Source organism: Macaca mulatta, chromosome 15 (assembly GCF_049350105.2).
Source record: "Macaca mulatta isolate MMU2019108-1 chromosome 15, T2T-MMU8v2.0, whole genome shotgun sequence".
Classification (NCBI taxonomy): Eukaryota; Metazoa; Chordata; class Mammalia; order Primates; family Cercopithecidae; genus Macaca; species Macaca mulatta.
The window spans coordinates 4980001-5000158 of record NC_133420.1 but is presented as its reverse complement, the minus strand read 5'-3'; the positions used below and the strand labels follow the sequence as shown (position 1 = coordinate 5000158).

General features: G+C 63.9%; 2 protein-coding genes across 67 annotated transcripts in view; both read right to left on the bottom strand.

The window, feature by feature from the left end:
* Nucleotides 1–402: 402 nt before the first annotated feature.
* On the bottom strand, nucleotides 403–9751 carry NSMF (NMDA receptor synaptonuclear signaling and neuronal migration factor). 50 transcript variants are annotated; one of them, XR_013405214.1, is made up of 16 exons: nucleotides 9455–9751; nucleotides 8903–8964; nucleotides 7827–8321; nucleotides 7102–7200; nucleotides 6843–6918; nucleotides 5673–5741; nucleotides 4824–4876; nucleotides 4155–4244; nucleotides 3479–3603; nucleotides 3158–3241; nucleotides 2976–3009; nucleotides 2789–2859; nucleotides 2330–2409; nucleotides 2045–2194; nucleotides 1768–1924; nucleotides 403–1657 (listed from the first exon to the last, which is right to left on the bottom strand). XR_013405214.1 is itself a non-coding variant. In XM_077966873.1 (16 exons), the coding sequence occupies exons 1-16, from the start codon at nucleotides 9523–9525 to the stop codon at nucleotides 1560–1562; spliced, it is 1710 nt and encodes a 569-aa protein (XP_077822999.1). In that variant the 5' UTR covers nucleotides 9526–9751; the 3' UTR covers nucleotides 403–1559. The 50 variants fall into 50 exon arrangements, 34 of the variants coding, with proteins under 34 accessions (XP_077822999.1, XP_014971715.1, XP_014971721.1 ...); XR_013405212.1 differs by having other exon boundaries at nucleotides 1768–1868; XR_013405213.1 differs by having other exon boundaries at nucleotides 1768–1868; nucleotides 2064–2194.
* A 598-nt stretch (nucleotides 9752–10349) lies between these two features.
* PNPLA7 (patatin like phospholipase domain containing 7) overlaps nucleotides 10350–20158 on the bottom strand; it is an 87934-nt gene continuing 78125 nt past the window's right edge. For 12 of the 17 annotated variants that reach the window (XM_028834520.2, XM_028834526.2, XM_028834523.2 and 9 more), the window contains 10 exons: nucleotides 18693–18849; nucleotides 14981–15097; nucleotides 14782–14851; nucleotides 14055–14171; nucleotides 13329–13477; nucleotides 12828–12980; nucleotides 12577–12687; nucleotides 12201–12285; nucleotides 11302–11405; nucleotides 10350–11144 (listed from right to left, as the gene is read on the bottom strand). In XM_028834520.2, the coding sequence (XP_028690353.1) occupies nucleotides 11061–11144; nucleotides 11302–11405; nucleotides 12201–12285; nucleotides 12577–12687; nucleotides 12828–12980; nucleotides 13329–13477; nucleotides 14055–14171; nucleotides 14782–14851; nucleotides 14981–15097; nucleotides 18693–18849 (1147 nt within the window). In that variant the 3' untranslated portion in view covers nucleotides 10350–11060. Of the gene's footprint in view, nucleotides 11145–11301; nucleotides 11406–12200; nucleotides 12286–12576; nucleotides 12688–12827; nucleotides 12984–13328; nucleotides 13478–14054; nucleotides 14172–14781; nucleotides 14852–14980; nucleotides 15098–18692; nucleotides 18850–20158 lie in introns of all 17 variants that reach the window. The other 5 variants (XM_077966752.1, XM_077966757.1, XM_077966753.1 and 2 more) reach the window with 1 other exon arrangement.

Genomic DNA, 20158 nt, shown 5'->3' with positions numbered 1-20158 from the left:
CAGGGCAGGGAACCAGCTGGTAGCCAACCTGGCTGTGCCCAGTAGTGGTTTGGACCCTGGGGACACCTGAGGTTGAGAGAGTGGCCCCCATCTGTGGCACACTGCTGACTGCACACACAGGGTGGCCTGAGGGGACAGGGGAAACGGGCTGTCTCTGCTCTCCCCTCCAGACCTGGTGTCCCCCTCTCTGAGACTGCGCCCCCCCCAGCCCTCCTGCAGCTCCTCTCCATCCCCTCCCACGTCGGCCCCCCCGTCTGTGCCCTGAGGGGTGGTCTAGTGGCCCAGGCTCCAACTCTCTCCAGGCAGGAAGGCCCTGCAGCAGTGACCTCAGAGGAGTGGGCCCAGAAGCTGGGCCTGGGGCGGCCCCTGGAGAGCACTGAGAGGACAGACCCATGCAGCGGCCGAGGTGGAGGATCAGGTTTAATGGTCACTATGAGGGGTATCGTACACCGTTCCGAGCCCGGCCCCCGCCCCAGCCCTCCCTCAGCCGGGAACACAGCCAGGTGCCCTCAGACCCCTGGCTCTGCACAAGGGGGGCCTGCCCCCTACCCCAGCTATATACACGAGCGCCCATCCTGCCGACTGTGGACAAAAGCTGGGAGCTCCTCCGAGTCAGGAGCCCCTACAGTCCACCAGCTGTGCGGCCGGGTCCCGGGGCCCACTGCGGTACCGGTGAGGTTCTTGAAACCCAGGACCCAGCCCCAGCCGGGCCCCTGCCAAGCCCCAGGCCTCTGTGCTGGGATGGAGCCTCCAGATGGAGGCTGGGAAAAGCTGAACTCAACAGCAGCAATGAGTGTGCTGGGTGAGCCTGGGGGGATGGGGAGCAGGCCCCACCCGGAGCCTCCTCTGAAGGAGGGGATGCTGCGCCCTTCCCTCCTGCTGCCCAGATGTCCCTGCCGGGTCTGGCGCCGGCTGAGGTCTGAGTAAGCGGGGAGAGGGGGTGGCAAGAGAAGTGGAAGTGAAAGCACAGACAGTCGGAGACTTGGCCAGTGCAGACAAAGCCGGAGACTCGGCCAGTGCAGACAGAGCCAGGCTGGGCAGCCTGGCGACGCTGGCCCCACACACACGGGCCACCCTGGTGCTGGTGATCGATACGGCAGGGAGGGGTGGGCAGGGAGGGTCCTGAACACATGTGGGCTGCTGGGCTGGGGTGCCTATGCTGTAACTAGCAGCACAGTGCTTAACTAGTTAACAAGAAATGCTGCTTCCCTTTGAACTGTTTCGGGGGTGTAGAAATTGCACTTATTTCTATGAACCCCATGGAGGGGATTCCCAAAGCCGAGCCTCCAGGCGAGGCATGGCAGGTCAGTGCCTGGCCGCTGAGCATCCACGGGCCATGGGGCGGGATCCTCCCGGCCCCCAGGGACTGAGGCCTCTGTGGCCATGGGTGCGGTGAGGACCGGAACCCACGGGGGGAACCTGAGCAACGTCTGAGGTGCCCTGAAGTGGCTCCAGGCAAGACCAGAGCCGCACAGTCCCAGGGAGCACGAGGCGGCCCAGCCCCAGGTCCCTGTGCAGACGGAGCGGCCTGATGGCGACTGGGCGGAGGCCTCTGCCCCTCACAAGACGTCGTCAAAGTCCAGCAGCTTCGAGTGCTGGCGGCTCTTCCAAAGGCGATACAGCCGGAAGTCAAAGTACGTCTCGATCATCTGCTTCCCTGGGCGGAGCGGGGGGCAGGAGGCTCAGGCCTGGCCAGCAGCCTCGGGATCCCACCCCACCAAGGCCCCACAGTGGCTGCAGAGCTTGGGCCTAGCCTGGGTAACTCACCTTGGGCTGAGAGCTCCAGGGGTGACTCGAAGGTGACCCTATAAGGAGTCATGAGGGTCCTGAGGTTCTGGAACAGCTGGAAGAAGGGGGGTGCCGTGAGTCTGAGGCAGAGAGATGGGGAAGGAGGAGGGGGGAAAGATGGGGAGCAGGGCCCACCCTCTTTTCTCAGACCCCCCAAACCTGGCTGCACTCAGGCAAAAGGGATTTCTAGGGGAATGCCCGGGGCAAGGAAAAAAAAATGCCAGGAAACACGGAAGGCCCTGCCCTGTCTGTCCACGTTGGGGGTTTCCAGAGGCCTGGGGTGGGGCCTGGGAGTCACTGTACCTTCTCCCCATTGGGGTTCCCCAGAATGTAGCAGCCCATGATGTGGATGACGTTCGGCTCTGGGTTCACTTTACTCATCAGGCGGCTCAGCCGCTTCCAGAAGCTGGTGGAGAGGGGCGTGTCACCCAGTGGCAGGGACAGGCACCCCGCTCCACAGAGGGGACCGTGGGGGAGGGACACTCCGGAGCCTGGACTCTGCCTCCAGCCCTCCCCGCGCCCAGGGCACCCGGCTTCTCACTGAATCATGTCCTCTTCCTTCTCCACTTTGGCAAAGGTGGCCACCTTGTTCTTGAGCAGATAGAGGTGTCCAGGGCCTCCCTGTAAGAAGCTGTGGTCAGGCACCTGCTCCTCCTTCCTCCCCCTCTCCCACACACATGCACTCACGCACACGCGTGGGAGGTGTTTTTGGTCGTCCTCTCCTGGCCATGTCTCTTCCCCTTGGTCTCCCCTCCAAACACCTCTTCTTCTTCATCTCCCCCACCACATCTCTTCCCCTTGGTCCCCCCCTCACCATGTCTCTTCCCCTTGGTGCCCTCCCAGGTCTCTTCCCCTTGGTTCCCCCACACCACGCCTCTTCCCCTTGGTTCCCCCACCCCATGCCTCTTCCCCTTGGTCTCCCCCAACCTGACCTCTTCCCCTTGATCTTCCCCCACCCTGCCACGATTCTTCTCCTGGGCCAGAGAACACTGAGCCCCACCTGGCAGAAAATCAGCATCTTCCAGATCTTGGCTCCCTTGTGGTAGACATTCAGCTTCCTCTCTATCTCCTCTGTGGGAGAGTGGGTGTGAGCGCTGCGGCTCCCACCCCAGCCCCAGGGGCACCCCCTGCCTGTGTCTGCTCTCCCAGCCCCAGGACCAGCAGAGAGGGGCCAACGACACACATACCAAGGATGTCCTCGAAGGTTGCGTGCTCATGGTCCTGGGGACAGACACAGGCCACAAGGCCACATCAGGGCTGCGTCAGAGCCAGCAGCGTCACAGCCCGCTGGGGACCTGGGGTGCCAGCGCTGGCCCAGCGTGGGGCTGCAGGAGGGGATCTGTGGGGGCAGGCCTGGGGCGGGACTCACGTAGAGGATGGGGATGATGGAGGGGTCGTCCCGGCGGATGATGGTGGGGATGTACTCAGCCTTGGGCACCTTGGAGGAAATGAGCTAGGGAGACAAAGAGCTGCTCAGGGGCCCCAGGCCCATCCAAAAGCCGAGGGGCTGTGGGAGCCCCCATGAGGCTACCTTCTGGCTGCCAGGCAGCCCAAGGGTACAGCCCTGTGAGACCCCCTCCCGCAGGCAGCCGGAGAAGGCTGCGTGGTCCCAGGCAGAGCTGGCTGGGCTCTTGGGACAGGGCCGAGTCCTGCTGGGGTGCAGAGGAGCACTGCCCGGGCTGGGCCTCACCATGACCTTTGGTGGCACGAAGCCCTCGGTGTCGCACGCCACGGCCTCCAGGCCCTTCTCCGTGTCCCAGTCCAAGTCCTCGAAGGCCTCGTCCAGCGTGCAGTGGGAGCTCTGCAGGTCACTGCCTGGGAAGCAAGAGGGTCACCAAGACAGCAGGCCTGCTAGCACCTCCTGTCCTGGCCACGGCCCCGAGGCCCACGGGGCCCGAAAGGCCCATCCCGGAGGGTCCTCCAAGCAAGTGAGAGGACTATGCAGAGGCCGCCGCCAGCCCGGCAGGACAGGCCTGCGGACACCACTGGGTAGCGGCCTGATGTGGGGAGGGAGACCCTGGTGCCAGGCTGGTGGACGGCGCGTGCAGGCATCAGCTCCAGCCAAGTCGGCAGGGCGCCTGGGAGGGAGTGGGGGCGGGCACTGCAGTCCCCTGCCCCTCAAGGCCTCTTGCGAGTGGCAGTGGGCACAGCCCTACAGGCGCCCCCGGCCAGCACTGCCGCAGCCGTTAAGTTAGCCCCATTTTTGAGATCGGAGATGCTGAGGGCGTCCCCATCTCACAAATAGGTAAACCAAGGCTCAGAGTGCAAAAGCGCAGCCCAGCGGCCCTGGCAGGGGACCCCCAGCAGGGGTCTAGGGTCTAGGGGAGGCTCTGGGAAAGGTGGGCGGGCCTGTGCGGGGCACCTACTGTCTCGGGAGTCGTGGGAAGTATCGGCTTTCATGGGGGTGGGGTCGCTCCAGGACCGGCTGAAGCTCCGCTCGCGCCGCTCAGCGAACGCTGCAGAGAGCAAAACCCGCATTAGCGAGCGGGCGAGGTGGGGCCTCTGGAGACTCAGGCCCCAGGCAAGGGGACCGCGGGGACCCTGGGCAGAGGAAGCTGATGTGGGTGTGGCCTGAGGCACAAGAAGCAGACACGAACCGGAGACTCAGTAGGTTCAGGGGCAGGATCTGCGAACACTGGGGCGGGGCCAGAGGCGGAGTCTGGGAGAGGAGGAGCCTGTTGGGCTGGGGGCGTGGCCTGGAGGGGAGGAGCCTGTGCCAGGCTGGGGGCGTGGCTGGCAGGGGAGGAGCCTGTGCCGGGCTGGGGCGTGGCTGGCAGGGGAGGAGCCTGTGCCGGGTTGGGGGCGTGGCTGAGAGTAGAAGCCTTGTCGGGCTGGGGGCACGGCTGGGCGGGGAGGAGCCTGTGCCGGGTTGGGGGCGTGGCTGGGAGGGGAGGAGCCTGAGGCAGGGCCTGGCTGGGGTTAGGGCGGGCGCGGGGCGGGGGGGGGGGGTCGTTCTCAGCACAGCTAGCAGCACGCAAAGCCCCAACCAGCCAAGCGCAACGCCGGCCCCCCACCCCCGCCCCACAGGGCCTTACTCTGGGCCTTCACCCTCCGGCTGCCGACCATGCGCAGGTGTTTGCGGAAGTTCCTGGGGGAGGAAGTGAGGGGCTGAAGGCCTTGAGGGGGTGGCGGCAGCCCCTGCCCACCTAGTCCCCGTCGGGCTAGCGCTCTACTCTCACCCCTTCGGTGTGGGAAGCCAGTGCTCTCCCTGGCTCCTGGCACCACCTCCCACCCAAAGGCAAATCCCACCCAGTGCTCTCCCCACGAGAGCCTTCCAGGGCTCCCCTTCGCCTCCAGAACAAAGGTGCAGTGCCTGGCGCTCTGGATCAAGCTTCCTCCGAAGCTGCATTCCCAGGCTCTGACCTTCCATCCTCGCCCGGGACTCACACCCTGAGCCTCCATGGACGCCCATGTGGCTGAGGATCCAGCCTGCCTGCGCTGCAGCAGAGCGGGGCTCCTGTCTGCACCACCCCATGGCGGGCTGGGGGCCTGCAGGAGCCCCCTCTCCTGCTCTGTGTCCTTGAGCCACCTCAGGGGCAGGTCCTCTCCTCCACCAAACTTTGGACCCTGCCAAGGCCCAACATCCGAAACGGGCAAAAAAGTTCCCCAGACATAGCTCTGTAGTTGGAGCGGGGGAGGGGGGCCTTGCCTCTGGCCCCATCCCAGACAGAGACCCGTGCCCTCGGAATGCAGGACTGAGGGTGAGATGCTTTCCTGCAGCCCGGGCCACATGGCCTCTCCTGCCTGCCACGTCCCCAGAGCAGGGCCAGGCCAGTGGTCGCCACCACCCTTCCCCCATCAGGTCTGCCAGGGCCGAGGGGGCCCAGGCCAGGCCAGCACAGACCAGAGATGGACCCTGGTGGCGAGTGGCTGGCAGGCCCTACCTCTGGATTACAGACGCGGAATCATTCTCCCGTTTCCGGCGCTTCCTCTCCGCGTAGCCCCTGAACACCCTGGGAAACCACCGCGAGTCAGCACTGCCCTTGGCCAGAGGCAGGAGGGACACAGACGTGGGGACAGTGGTGCGAGCAGAGGGCCCAGCAGGGCGTCTGGGGCATGGGGCCAGGCAGAGGAGTCCCAGCCTGCCTCACCAGTTGAGGCCCAGCTCCCGGCAGGCCCTGCTGCGACCTCGGTGCCCGCTGGGAGCCAGGCCCACAGAGAGCGGCACTCCCTCAAGACCCAGGTCCCTGGCCTGCCCAAACCTATTTGGGGGTGGGAGGGTCTCCCCAGGGACAACGGCTGTGCCCTTAGGCACCAAGTCATACAGGTACTTACGAGATGCTGAAGCCAGGGCCAAAAGGGATGGCGTGAGAGAGAAGACACAGTGAGCTCAACCCTGGGCCTCCCCTCAGCCCCCACCCGGCCCCTGCAGTTCCCTTCTTGTCACTGACCCAGTAGATCCCTCACAGGTAACCCAGCCGCCAGCAGGATGCTGGCTACACTGCCAGCCAGCCCTGAATAGGCAATGGAAGCTTATGTCACTGCAGCCCATGCCACCAGGACCGGTTGCTGAGACCGGGCAGCCTGAGGCTGGGAGTGGGGTGGACTCCCCCTGTGCAGGGCACTTCTTTGGTGTGGGGGCCACTGCAGCAAAGGGAACTTCCCTGGAAGGAACCCCAAAACAGAAAACCCAGATGTATGTCCAGACAGAGAAGAGCAGGTCCCTGGGGGGACCCCAAAACTGTCATTACCTGTGGCACATATGAAACAGAAGTAGGCTTCTATTTGGGGGTTGAGGGAGGGCAGACACAGGCTGAGGAGAGGGGATGGGAGGAGGAGAACCACGCCACACCCCACACCCCACTGACAGCTCATCAGCTGCAGCCCTGGGCCGGGTCCCGTGACCAGAGGACTGTGGGGTGGCTGGGCACCAGCCATGGGAGGGGAAGAGCAGCCAGCCATGGCCTCCCTGGCAGGCCTGGCACAGGATGGGCACATGGGGCTGTTCAGAAGCAGCCACCCTGGTAGGCCCAGAGGCTGGGAAAAAGCCGTGTTTCCTGAGCAGCAGCAGGAGGCCACCCGGCCCTGACCCCACATCGTGGAACAAGACTCACGCTTGCATAGTTGTGGTTGCTGTCTGGAAGCTGAAAAGATTTTCCTTGGGGAACCAGGTACGAATGGGGATGTCGTCTAAAAGAGACAAAAAGGAGCGGTGGCTGGGTGAGGTCTGTCCCTCCCTGTTGGGAAGCAGATGCTTCTGAGTCCGGGGGTCAGTGGCAGTGGGCAGCCAGGGCGGGTGGGGGGAGGCTGGCGCAGGGTGGCATCCCCCCACGGGCCCAGAGGGCAGTGCTCGAATGTCTGCTGCTCACTCACCAAGACCACGGTCTTGGTGACTTGACGCTTTGATTTTTTTTGGCTTAACTTTCCCTTTGGCCACCCAAAGTTTGAGGAACATTCCTTTGAAAGCACGGTCTGTCTCCAGGAGGCCCAGGAAAAAAATGCATCTGTTTCCCTCGGGCATCTGAGGCCTTCTCCACAGCCCCCATGCTCTAGCTGGAGGCCCTCGCTGAGGCTAGAGACCACCTTGCTGAGGGTTGTCGCCTTCCCAGGGACCCCACAGCCTTTTCCTGATGCCCAAGTGTGGGGACCGTGGAGTGACTTTCTGCCTGGTGGACAAGCTACCACGCAACTCAACAGTCCTGGGGAAACGGGCCCACTGCCTGGCTGGGCCCCAACAGCTTCCCAGGACTCTTGGAGGGCAGCCCAATCTCCTGATTAAGTGGTGTTTCCTCCCTATATATCCCTTAAGATCCTCCCAGGCCCCCTCCTCTGGGAAGCACTCCTTGATTGACCTGGTGCTAGCCGGGCCAAAGCGGACTGTGAGGCCTGGCAGATTTTGCTGAGGAGCTGAGGGAACTCACAGCTCATAGGGTGTGGAGGCAGCAGCAGGAGCCTGCTGGGTTTAATCTTGAGTCCGCTGGCATACTGTGACCTGAGCACCCATCCCCTGTTCCAAGCCTCACAGTGGCTGCTGCTGTCAGACCCTGGCAGTGGCATGCACCCCCAAACCTGTCCATGCCCCGACACAAGCCCCTCACCAGACACACGGTCAACACTGTACATCCTCTCCAGCTTCTTGCGGCGGCCAGAGGTCTCAGGCAGAGGCGGCTGGTCCAGACCAAAGGCCCGAGGGGTGGGGCCAGGAGCCAGCTGTGCACATCCGGGGCATTCCTTGGAGCCCTGGCGGCTGCCCGCCCAGCTCTGGCAGGGCCTGCTGACATCCTCCCGGCTGCCGCCAGGGCTGGCGCGCAGGGGCTGGCTGTGGTGGTGAGGGTGCCGCTGCCGCCGCCCCTTCACCACCGCCAGCTCAATGGCCTCCGCCTCGGGGCTGGGCAGCAGGGCAGGCTCCCCAGAGATGGTGTACACTCGAGGCTGGGGGCCCTCGCCTGCGGGCTTCCTAATGCCGGGCTCCTCTGAGAGGCTGCCCTCGTAGCAGCCGTTGGAGACGAGGGACAGGCGGCGCTTGTTCTGGGGGGCCGGCTGCATCTCGGGGGACCCGTCGTGGCCAGAGTAGGCATCAGCCAGCAGGTGATCTGGGAGAGACACTGGGTGAGCCTGCAGCGGCGTGGCCCCCCGCTGCTGGTTTCATAGCAGGCCGAAGGCAGAGAATACCCAATGGGCACCTGGCGTCTGTGGGGGGCTGGGGCTGCTCAAACCCTAGTCACTGGCATGTTTCTGAGCCCCTCACTCCTATCTGGGCCTCAAGCCCCTGCATGTGTGTGGGGGCGGGGTGACTCCGCGCTACCTGTGTGCGGTCCTGCTGGGTAGGAACACGCAGGCCACCCCCCAGCCTGCGATCGCACCGTTTGCCTGGTGCCAACTTCCCCCTCCCCCCACCAGCTGGCCCCCAGAGGCAGTGGTGCCAGCCCTGGGGGAGCCAGGAGGCCTGTTGCCATGCCAACGGCCCAGGCGGGGTGGGTGCCATGGTGACGAGCGGCTGGGAACTGCTCCTGGGGCTCGGGCAGGGAGGGCAGGGGATGTGAGGAAGCCAGGCCGGCAGGGCGCCCGGCCCACGCGCAACCAATGCCCCTCACGCTCCACCCCCGGAGGCAGGGATCAGCATCCCCTGGGCTGGGGGGTCTGGGCGGCCCTGGCATGGCCTCGCGTGCCCTACCTGCGCCGTTGCGGTTCTCAGGGTGACTCTGGGACAGGTACTCTCCAAACGCTCGAGCTGCTCTGAGGGTGGACAGAGAGGGCACGGTCGGAGGCCACGGCACGACCCTCCCAAACACAGGGCGGCACAAGAGCCGGGGAGCCGGTCCCCAGCCAGGCCTTAGGCGTCTGGAGGGAGGGTCGGGGGTCGCCCCCTCCGGGAACCCACACACCCTTGGTACTGGTGCGCCCTGGCCAGGCCTGCAGGCCCGGCCCCTGCCCGTTGGCCCGTGGAGAGGGGTCGCGAGGCTGGTTAGCTGCTGTTCCCTGGGGAACCGAGGCCACTCCCGACCCGGGGGGTGCGCTCGCCCACCATGCGCTCGCGAGGGGAGGGGACAGGAGGGCAGGGCAGGGGGCCAGGAAGAGGGAGGCGCGGCGAGAAGCCAGAGGAGGGGGCGCGGGACGCGGGGAGGGCGCCGCAGTGGGAGAGGCTGGGGCCCGGGAGCCCGGGGAGCACCGCGGGGCAGGGGCGGACTCGGGCGGGGTCGGGGGTCCGGGGCGGGGTAGCACTCACCGCACTTTGGCCGCCACCGAGGACATGGCCTCGCTCCTCAGCGCCCTCCTCCTGGAGGCGGCGGCGCCCATGGTCGAGGCGGCGGCGCATCCCCCGGGCCTCAGAGCGCGCCCCGCGCCCGCCGCCTCCGCCGGGGTAGCCGCGCCGCGCCGGGGGTCGCGCTTGGGCTTGGGTTCGGGGTCTCGCTCGGGCTCCGACTCGGGCTTGGGCTCGGGCTCGGGGTCGGGCCCGGGCCCCGCATGGCCGCACCCGGCGCTCCGCGCGTGCCGCCGCTCCCGGGAGAGCGCTGCCCGGACCGAGGGCTGGCCCCGCCCATCGTGACGTCAGGACCCGGGCGGGCTCGGAGGGGCACTCGGTCCCGCCCACTGTGACGTCAGGGCCCGGGAGCACTCGGAGAGGACAAGTGACCCCGCCCACCGTGACGTCAGGGCTCGGGTTGGGGGCGGGGCCGGACGGCCTGGCTCCGCGCCCTCTCGTCCAGGCCTCCAGAGCGGGGAAACAGGCCAGCGGCCGCCTGTTCGCAAAGTCCTGGGCCCTCGGCCCTCATGATCTGCAGGGGTCACAGGGCGGCCGATTCTCCCTCCCCTTACACAAAAGGGCTCCCTGTGCAGTTTGGGACCTGGAAACTGAAGGGGAAGCCGGTTTAGGGGCACCCAGTGTGCTCGAGGCCAGAGGGAGCCAGAGGGTCCTGTCCTGGTCCTGGGAGCCACAGCTCCACGCAGACTCTGGGAGCCCTACCTGCCTGGCCTGCAGTTGCCACCCTAGGGGCTCTCAGGCCCCAGCAGTGGGGTCATTTGAGGATGGCTGGGGACTGCCCAACCTCGGCGACCACCCATATCAGGGACAGCCAGTAGTGTTTCTTTGCGACAGGGACCTCAGCCCGGGGGACACGTCCAACACTCAGATCCACCTTTATTGAAACATCACATGGCAGCATCAGGGCTCCCACACCTCACAGGGCTTCAGGGGCCTCACAGGGCTGCATCGGGTTCACAGGGCTCTGGGGGGGTTCACAGGGCTCCGGGGGGGCTCACAGGGCAGCAGGGAGGCTCACAGGGCTGCAGGGGGTCAGAGGGCTTTGGGGGGCCTCACAGGGGTGCAGGGGGGCTGAGAGAGCAGCAGGGAGGCTCATAGGGCTGCAGCAGGTTCACAGGGCTTTGGGGGGCCTCACAGGGCTGCAGGGGGCTCACAGGGCTCTCACAGGGCTGCAGGAAGGGTTCACAGGGCTGCAGGTAGGCTCATAGGGCTTTGGGGGGCCTCACAGGACTGCAGGGGGGCTGACAGAGCAGCAGGGAGGCTCACAGGGCAATAGGGGGTTCACAGAGCTTCGGGGCCCTCACAGGACTGCAGGGGGGCTCACAGGGATGCAGGGGGTTCACAGGGCTTCAGGGGCCTCACAGGGCTGCAGGGGGAGCTCACAGGGCCCTGTGTGCAGGGCTGCAGGTACAGAGAAGAGGCCCAGAGAATCCTAACACAGCCTGGGGCTCCGGGGAAAGCTGGGGCTTCCAGCAGGGCAGGTACAGAGGACCCTAGGAGTTGGCAGCAGCCTCAGCCTTGGGGACAGTCCCACAGAAGACACTGCATCTGGGCTCTTTAGCACAGGCCTCTACCCATCCTGGTCAGAGGAGCCCTCGGACAGTTTTGGGAAAGCCAGGCTGGGGTGTCCATGCTGCAGCAAGGACTCGTCCTCCTGCAAGCAGACCGTATGTTGCACGTGAGGACTAGGCAGGGCCGAGGCTGTGCAGCGCTGGTAACCCAGTGGGACCACAGGGAGGGAGTGTCCGGCTCAGGGCGAGGCACTGAGGCTCAGCTGCGGGCATGAGGTGGGGCCACGCCCAGCTACTCACCGAGTCCGAGCCCCGCTCCGCCGAGGTACTCTGGAAGTCTGCGTATGCATCCCTGGGGACGTCCAGCAGCTCCTCCTCATACTCCGTCTGGTAATCAGATTCGTCTGGCGCCGAGGGTAGGGCCACATCAGTTCCCTCCCAAGGAAGGGACCATGCCCAGCACAGCCACACTCAGAGGCAGAACTGGTCACAGATGCCCACCCCTGCCCCTAGGTGGCCAGGGGCCCCACAGGCAGCCACCTGGTCCCAGGGCAGCCCTGCACACCACCCCTGGTTCTGTCTGCCTCCAGCCTTGCCCCAGCATATCACTTGGTAGGTCTTCCACAAGGGCAAGGGGTGGGTAGACACTCCTCCCCTTGTCAGCCAGGCACCCTTAGGGCTCCCGCACCCCAGACCAGGCCTCTGTGGACAGCAGCTGCCTTGCCCAGGGCTCTCTCAGCCCACAGCAGCCACGAGAAGGCGTCTCCCGGGAGAATTCCAGTTCTGCTGTCAGGAGGCCACTGGCCGAAGGCCCAAGCGCAGGGCCCTGGATGGAGCGTGGAGGGGAGTGGCCCTTCTGGCCCTGCTGCCCCTCCAACAAGCAGCCTTCATTCCCATTCCCACTGGGTGGGGTGGGGTGGGAGGCAAAACGTGGTTCTACCTCAGGCCTGAGGTGTGGCTGGGACTTGGGGTGAATGAAGGGCAGAGGCTGGGTGGCCCAGGGTGGTCAAAGTCCCACTGCTGTGGGTACACGTGGTGCCCGGGACGGAGGAGCGCCACCAAGCACCCCAGCTGCCATAGCGTGGGCATGGACGTGGGCAGGAGGGGAGGCCGTGGGCCTCTGGGGTGGGGGCGTCGAGCCCAACACAGCATCAGGAGGCCACGCAGCCGCGAGCACCTCATCTTGGGCCTCCACTCACCATCCACCATGGCGGGCTTGGCGGGCTCAATGCAAGACACAATTTCAGCAAGGTCCGTGAAGGAGGCGTTGGGACAGGTGAGGACCTGGGGGTGGGGTGAGGACAGCATGTTGCCCGTGGACACCCACCTGCCAGTCCCCAGCCTGCTTCCTGTGGGAAGGCCCCACCCACCCTGTGCCCTCTCTGTAGCCTCCGCCTGCCCCCCAAGTTGGGGCAGGGGCAGGGGCTGGGGAGATGCGCAGTCCTGAGCAATCCTTGTCCTAGCCCTGGAGTCTTTGACCAGTGGGGCAGGGCCTGTGGCCTGAGGACCTGGGCGTGGTCTGGGGAGCTGGGCGTGGCCTGGGGAGCTGGGCGTGGTCCTGGCGCCCGCACTCACCTCACTGGAGGGCCTCTTGCTTGGGCCCTGCTGGTCGCGCAGCATCTTCTCCAGCACGCCACTGCGGCCCCAGATGTCAAACACCGTGCGCCCGTGCTGGTACCCCACTTCCTGTGCACACCCCCAGGGCCCCGTCAGGAGGTGTGGGGAGCCCCCCACTTCCTGTCTTCTCAAAAGGGGGAAGCGGGGAGAGGCAGCCACCGGAGTGCCCTCCGCCCGCCTCCGCCGCTGCGGGTGTGGCCGGCACTCACGCAGATCTCGTTGAACTTGCTGAAGTCCAGGGTGCCGTAGCTGTCGATAGGGGGGCGCAGGTACTCGCAGTAGTCACTGCTCTTCACCACCTCCAGCTGCCGCACGCAGCACACGTAGGCCAGGCGCGTCTGAATCTCCGCCATGTTCAACACCTGCTACCGTCACAGTCGCCTGAGTCTCCTGCCCTGGCCCCTACCCCGTCCCAGCATGGCCCGTAGTGCAGGACAGGTTCTGGGGACCCATCCTCCGACCTGGGGCTGCGGGGAGAGGGTAGCAGCTCCCGGCCGGGGGTCCTCCCTGCGGGCTGCCACAGCCTTCAGGCCCGTCCGGCCTCGTCCCTTCTTTCCCCGGAGCTGGGCTCAGGCAGGGGTGGTGAGGGGTGGCCCCAGACCTGCTGGCCTCAGAGCCCAGGAGTGGCCCCCACTTCCCTGCCGCAGGACAGGTGTGGGGCTGCAGGGAGGAGCCGCAGGGACAGCCCAGCTCGCCAGGTAGCACCCCACCTTGACTTTCGTGGCCAAGGGGTTCCAGCGTTTCCACAGCAGCCACCAGCCAGACAGCGCATCCCCATAGTTGGTGAGGTCCGTCTCATCTCGGCTGCCCACATCAATGGCAATCACCACTTTTGCCCCCATGGACCGGGCCACATCCGCTAGGGAGAAGCCAGCCCTGGTTACCCCCTGGACAGGCATGCAGAGCCAGGGGACGGGGACAGAGCCTGCCTCCCTGAGACCTGACCTGGGGGCTGTGGGGTCTCCTTTCTGCCGTTACACCTTCTAGAGGCAGAAGACCCACACGCCCAGCTCAGAGGGCAGCTGTGGGCACACAGCTGTGTCCTGGGCCATTCTGACCGCATATCCCACAGGTGACAGGAGTGGCCTGGTCCCCAGCAAGGCCGACACCTGCAGGCTGTTAGTTTCTGACTGTGGGCACAGATGGGGCTTAATTGCTCCCAGTTACTCGACTTGGCCTTTGTTCTGCACGCTGCTGAGCTGACTAACAGGGCCATATGCTGGAGCACATGCTGCCGGTGCCTGCGTGTGCGTGTACACGCGTGTGCATGTTCTCGGAGCTCTGATGCCAGCCTGACATTTTTCCTTGGCACACTCTAAGGAAAACGTGTTCCAGCCCAGCCTTCTCGGAGCAAAGGCAGCAGCAGCAGGGGCCGTGGGGCGGTGTGACCCAGGAGCCTGTGCTCCTGTCAGGTGTGGTCCCCACAACCGCAGTACCTGGGAGGTTGTTGATGTAGCCCCCATCCATCAGCAGGTGTCCGTCCTTGGGGTCACAGAGAGGGGGCATGTAACCGGACAGGGACATGCTGGCACGCACATACCGCCACAGGGAGCCTGGGGAGGGGGCCCGGAGTCGCTGGTTACCCAGAGGAGGCTTCTCCTGGGTCCAGGGGTCAGGGCCTTGTCTCTGCAGTCCTGGAGCTGGTAGGTCCCACCTCACTGAGGCCGCCTCCACAAAAGGAAGCACATGGCCCAAGGGCTGAACGAAATTGAGTTCTTTCTCTGGGGTCGACTACATTAGGTGTGCCCAGGACTTCCAACTGCTGTGACTCCCTCACCCCAGGAGTGAGGGAGCCCCTCACTTTGTCCTCCCACATGATGTCCATCAGTCTAGCCCACATCACTGATTCTGCGAGGGTCCTGTCTGGCCTTCTGAGATCTCTGGCCCAGGCCACGCCCCCTCCTGTCTGAGGTCTCAGGCCCAGGCCACGCCCCCTCCCATCTGAGGTCTCAGGCCCAGGCCACGCCCCCTCCCGTCTGAGGTCTCTGGTCCAGGCCACGCCCCCTCCTGTCTGTGCACCTAGTAGGGGCATCCTGCGTCCTCCATGGACAGAGCTGCCCACAGGAGACCCCCGCGACCTTCCCGACCCCCAGGGTTGCTGGGCTCTCCCCCTGCCCACACCTCGCACCCAAGCGGCCGCCCCTGCGCGGCAGGGGTGCTCACCATCGGTGTGGACCCGCATGGCCGAGGCTGTGATGTCAGTGGTGATGGCGAAATAGGGAATCCACAGGTCCTGCGGGCGGACGGGGCTTAGACGGACCCTCTCCCATCACGCTTCTGTCCCGTGTCTGGGGAGGCTGACTCAGGGCCAAGAGGCGGGGGCCAGGAGGGGACAGGCACTGGGGGCTGGGTGGGGGTTCACCTCGATCTGCCGGTCCTTGAAGACGCTGCAGATGCTGCTGTTGAAGCCGGCTCCAGAGAACATGGATGTGATGGGGTAGGTGAGGTCCAGTGCGGCCTTCATCATGGACGTCATGCCCTGGGGGCACATGTGCAATTGACAGAAGGCTCCCACTCTCTCTGCGGGCTGCCACAGCAGACACATGGCGTCCCGACAGCCGCTCATGAATGGAACGGAGGTCCAGAGTATCCTTGGGCCCCACCCAAGGTCCTGATCTCACAAGAACTCCCTATCACAAGAACAGCATAGGATAAACTGCCCTCACGATCCAATCACCTCCCACCAGGTTCCTCCCTCAACACATGAGGATTACAATTTTTTTTTTTTTTTTTTTTTTTTGAGACGGAGTCTCGCTCTGTCACCCGAGCTGGAGTGCAGTGGCCGGATCTCAGCTCACTGCAAGCTCCGCCTCCCGGGTTTACGCCATTCTCCTGCCTCAGCCTCCCAAGTAGCTGGGACTACAGGCGCCCGCCACCTCGCCCGGCTAGTTTTTTGTATTTTTTAGTAGAGACGGGGTTTCACCGTGTTAGCCAGGATGGTCTCGATCTCCTGACCTCGTGATCCGCCCGTCTCGGCCTCCCAAAGTGCTGGGATTACAGGCTTGAGCCACCGCGCCCGGCCAAGGATTACAATTTGAGATGAGATTTGAGTCGGGACACAGATCCAAGTCATATCAACAGTACCATGACATATCCATGGAGAATAGTCTCCTGACAATTTTCTACCTCTAAAATTGGTAAATAATTTCTATTCTGAGGGCGTTTCTATTCTTTGGCACCCTGGCTGGAGCCTCAGAGGGAGCAGAGGCGGGTGGACACCCACAGGGCCTGAAAGCCAGGATACAGCCCTACCCTCAGTCCCTTCCTGACCCCAAAGCCCTCGCTGGCCCTACCCTCACAGGCTCTGCAGCACCCCCGTGCCTGGGGCGTCCTCGGCTTTGCCTGCTCAGCTCTGGGGCAAGGCCTGGCCCAGGCCCATGGCCGGAGGGTCCGGGAGGAGAGCTGGGGGCAGGCTGCTGGGCACATGAGGTTCCTGGGCCAGGAGAACACAGTGGAGTGCTCTCGGGAAGGTCAGAGCCACCCAGCCCTGGCTCACACGCCACTGTGGCACTCCATCGGGGGTCCACTCTCTTGGGCTCCTTCTGGGTGGGCCTGGGGCCCATCCTTCCTCAGTGAGGCAGGCAGGACTCGAGACTGACCTCAAACTAGCCTCACAATGCCCAGTGTGGGTGGAGAGGACTCGAGACTGATCTCAAACTAGCCTCAATGCCCAGTGTGGGTGGAGAGGACTCGAGACTGATCTCAAACTAGCCTCAATGCCCAGTGTGGGTGGAGAGGAAGGGTCTTCCCTGCCACAGTGAGCTAGGGCTCAGGGGACGGAAGCTGGGAGGGAAGCGCTTGGAGTGTGGGCTGGACGTGCTTACGCCACGTGATGCAGGCAGTGAGAATGCCTCGGCCACAGGCAGAGGAGACCCCAGTCCTTCCCTGAGGAAGCCCCTGCCCAGCACCAGAGGGGCTTACGGAGCTGAGCCAGACCCCAGTGCCTGCCGTCCCCTCTCCTCAGCACGAGGGGTGGGCACACAACCCCAGGCCCACCTTGCCCCCAGCCAGCTTGCGGGCCCAGGGTTCCCAGCACGGAAGGAGGACCAGCCCAGAGAGTTCTGGCCATTCCCACACCTGGCCCCTCAGCGCCAGAGCCGCAGAGGGAGGGACAGGGAGAGGGCCACCAGGCGCTCTGGGACAGGACCGGCTCTGAGCCACCTCTGCCCATGGCGGGTTCTGTCCCGAGGACACTGTCCCTGAGGCCGTCCTGCTGCGTACCAGTCCCCAAGCCCTCTTTTGAGCAGCACACTGAAGGTGACCGGGTGACTCTTTTTAGGGAAAGACACATTTCTGGAACAGAGAGGGGAGCCGGCGTCAGTGGCCTCGGGACCCGCTGGCGGGGCTGGCGACAGCCCCAGGCCACGTGAATGCAGCACAGGTCTGCTTGGGAGCTGGTGCCGCACAGGGGGTGACGAATTTTCTTTCCTTTTAAAAGGAGAACACAAACCCTTCTGATCCCACTCATGGCTCCAACCAAAGCTCGGTTTTGTTTCACAAAAGCAAGTGCGGCACTGAGGAGGGCAGACGGCGGCCACGTCTGCTGGGGAACGGAGCCCGGCTACCTCACTCTGCGGCCCGAGGGGAGCCTGTTCTCACCGCTGTCTTTGATGCTGTATTTGGTATTCTGATTCTGGAATCCATTTATCACAAGGCCAGACTAGTGGCCAAAGTAGTTTACATCTCTCCTGTGACACTGAGCCGCCCTGACCTGATCTCACATCCCCAAGCCAACATCTCCCTGCCCTAAATCCACCCAGGCTGCGTGCCATGCACCAGGGACAGCCCCAGGGTCCCCAGCCTGCCGGGAGCACTCAGTCAGCCCATCCTCAGCTGCTCACACTGCCCTGCCTGGCCCTTGGGTCAGAAACCCCCATGGAGGCTTCGTGCCTCTTACTCCCAGGGGCTGTGACAATCAGCTCCTTTTCCACGATTTTGGCCTCCATGTCATCCTGCAGCACCTCAACCACCTCAGACCCAGGCCGCCTCCACCACCAACCTCCACCACCTCAGACCCAGGCCGCCTCCCACCACCAACCTCCACCACCTCAGACCCAGGCCGCCTCCCACCACCAACCTCCACCACCTCAGACCCAGGCCGCCTCCACCACCAACCTCCACCACCTCAGACCCAGGCCGCCTCCACCACCAACCTCCACCACCTCAGACCCAGGCCGCCTCCACCACCAACCTCCACCACCTCAGACCCAGGCCGCCTCCCACCACGAACCTCCACCACCTCAGACCCAGGCCACCTCCACCACCAACCTCCACCACCTCAGACCCAGGCCGCCTCCCACCACCAACATCCACCACCTCAGACCCAGGCCGCCTCCACCACCAACCTCCACCACCTCAGACCCAGGCCGCCTCCACCACCAACCTCCACCACCTCAGACCCAGGCCGCCTCCCACCACCAACCTCCACCAACTCAGACCCAGGCCGCCTCCACCACCAACCTCCACCACCTCAGACCCAGGCCGCCTCGCACCACCAACCTTCACCACCTCAGACTCGGGCACAGATCAGACCGCCTCCCATCACCAACCTCCACCACCTCAGACCCAGGCCGCCTCCCACCACCAACCTCCACCAACTCAGATCCGGACACGGATCTGACCACCTCCCACCACCAACCTCCACCACCTCAGATCCGGGCATGGATCAGACCACCTCCCACCACCAACCTCCACCAACTCAGATCCGGGCACGGATCAGACGGCCTCCCACCACCAACCTCCACCAACTCAGATCCGGGCACGGATCAGACCGCCTCCCACCACCAACCTCCACCACCTCAGATCCGGGCACGGATCAGACCACCTCCCACCATCATCTCTACCATCTCAGACCGGGGCATGGATCAGACCGCCTCCTACCACCAACCTGCATTCGTGCCTTCTCTTTGCTGTTCCTTTGCCTCACAAGCTGCACTGGGAGGCCTCGGGGTGTAGCCTCCTCAAGGGCAGGGCCCTGCAGAGCCACATGCAGAGGCCAACGGCCCCAGCGTCCCCCAGCACCAGCATGGACCTGGGGGGCTGTGCTCCAGTGAGGGTGGTGGGTACCTGCTTACCTCAGCCCACTGCTTGGCCCGGATCCGCATCTGGCTGTAGTTCCGCTCCTCAGAGTACAGGGCACCCATGAAGGCCCCGATGGATGTGCCTCCCACCATATCCACGGGGATGCCGCACTCCGCCAAAGCCTTGAGAACGCCCACCTGGGCACAGCCTCTACACCAGCCAGGGACACAGAGTGAGGAGTGAGCACGAGGCCCAGGCTGTGCCCTGCAGAGCCTCAGAGGTGGCCACCTGCCACCACTTGCTCATCCTCAGTTCCCAACTCCTCCACAGGCAGAGACGCTGACTCAGAGAGGGACTCCAGATGCAATTTAAAATTCCTCTTTCTGAGCTCACGCCTGTAATCCCAGCACTTTGGGAGGCCGGAGCGGGAAGATCACTTGAGGCTAGGAGTTCGAGACCAGCCTGGCCAACAGGGCAAAACCCCATCTCTATTAAAAATACTAAAATTAGTCGGGCGTGGTGGTGCGCACCTGTAATCCCAGCTACTCGGGAGGCTGAGGCAGGCGAATCACCTGAACCCAGGAGACAGAGGTTACAGTGAGCTGAGACTGCACCACCACACTCCAGCCTGTGTGACAGAGTGAGACTCCATCTCAAAAAAATAAATAAAAATAGAAAATAGAAAATAAATAAATAAATAAAAATAAAATAAAATAAATGAAATCCCTCTTTCTGGAGGTACTGAGGGATTGTGAGGTTGGGATGGGGAGGAGGGTATCCTGAGAGATGACTGGCATTGGCCTCTTCTACCCACAAACACGGCTGCCTCCAGCAGGGCATCTGAGAGGTGGTGGGAAAACTGGAGTTGAGGCGCCCTGGAATGGAGGAGCCTGGGAAGCGTCCTGAGGGGCAGCACCCCAGGAGTCAGGTGAGCTGAATGTAGACCAGGGAGCACCCCCGAGACGAGGCAGCCAGCACCCAAGGCCTTCAATCACTGCTGCTGCTTTCATACCGAATGTCCACTACTCAACCAAAGATTACCAGTCATATGAGAAGAAAAGCCTCATATAGGCTTTTCTTTTGGCCTCATAGCCAAAAGAAAAACCAGACAATAAAAGTGGGCCCAGAGTACACCCAGATAAGAGATACAGAGCAGGCTTTTACAATGACCATGCTTAAAGTGTGCAAGGAGCCGAAAGGTGGCATCAGCAGATGAATGGGTATAAAGCAGACAAGGGAAGAGCACCCAGCTCTAAGGAGGGAACTTGGACGCCAGCCACAGCAGAGAAAGGCCCTGGAGGCGTTTGCCGTGGTTTGGCTCTGTGTCCCCACCCAAATCTCATGTGGAATTTTAATCCCCAGTGTTGGAGGAGGGACCTGGTGGGAGGTAACTGGATCACAGGGGCAGATTTGAGGTGGGAAGTCAAGGCTGCACTGAGCTGACGTCATACCACTGCACTCCAGCCTGGACTGCGGCGAGACCCTGTCTAAACAAAAGCTCTGGAAATGGACAGTGGTA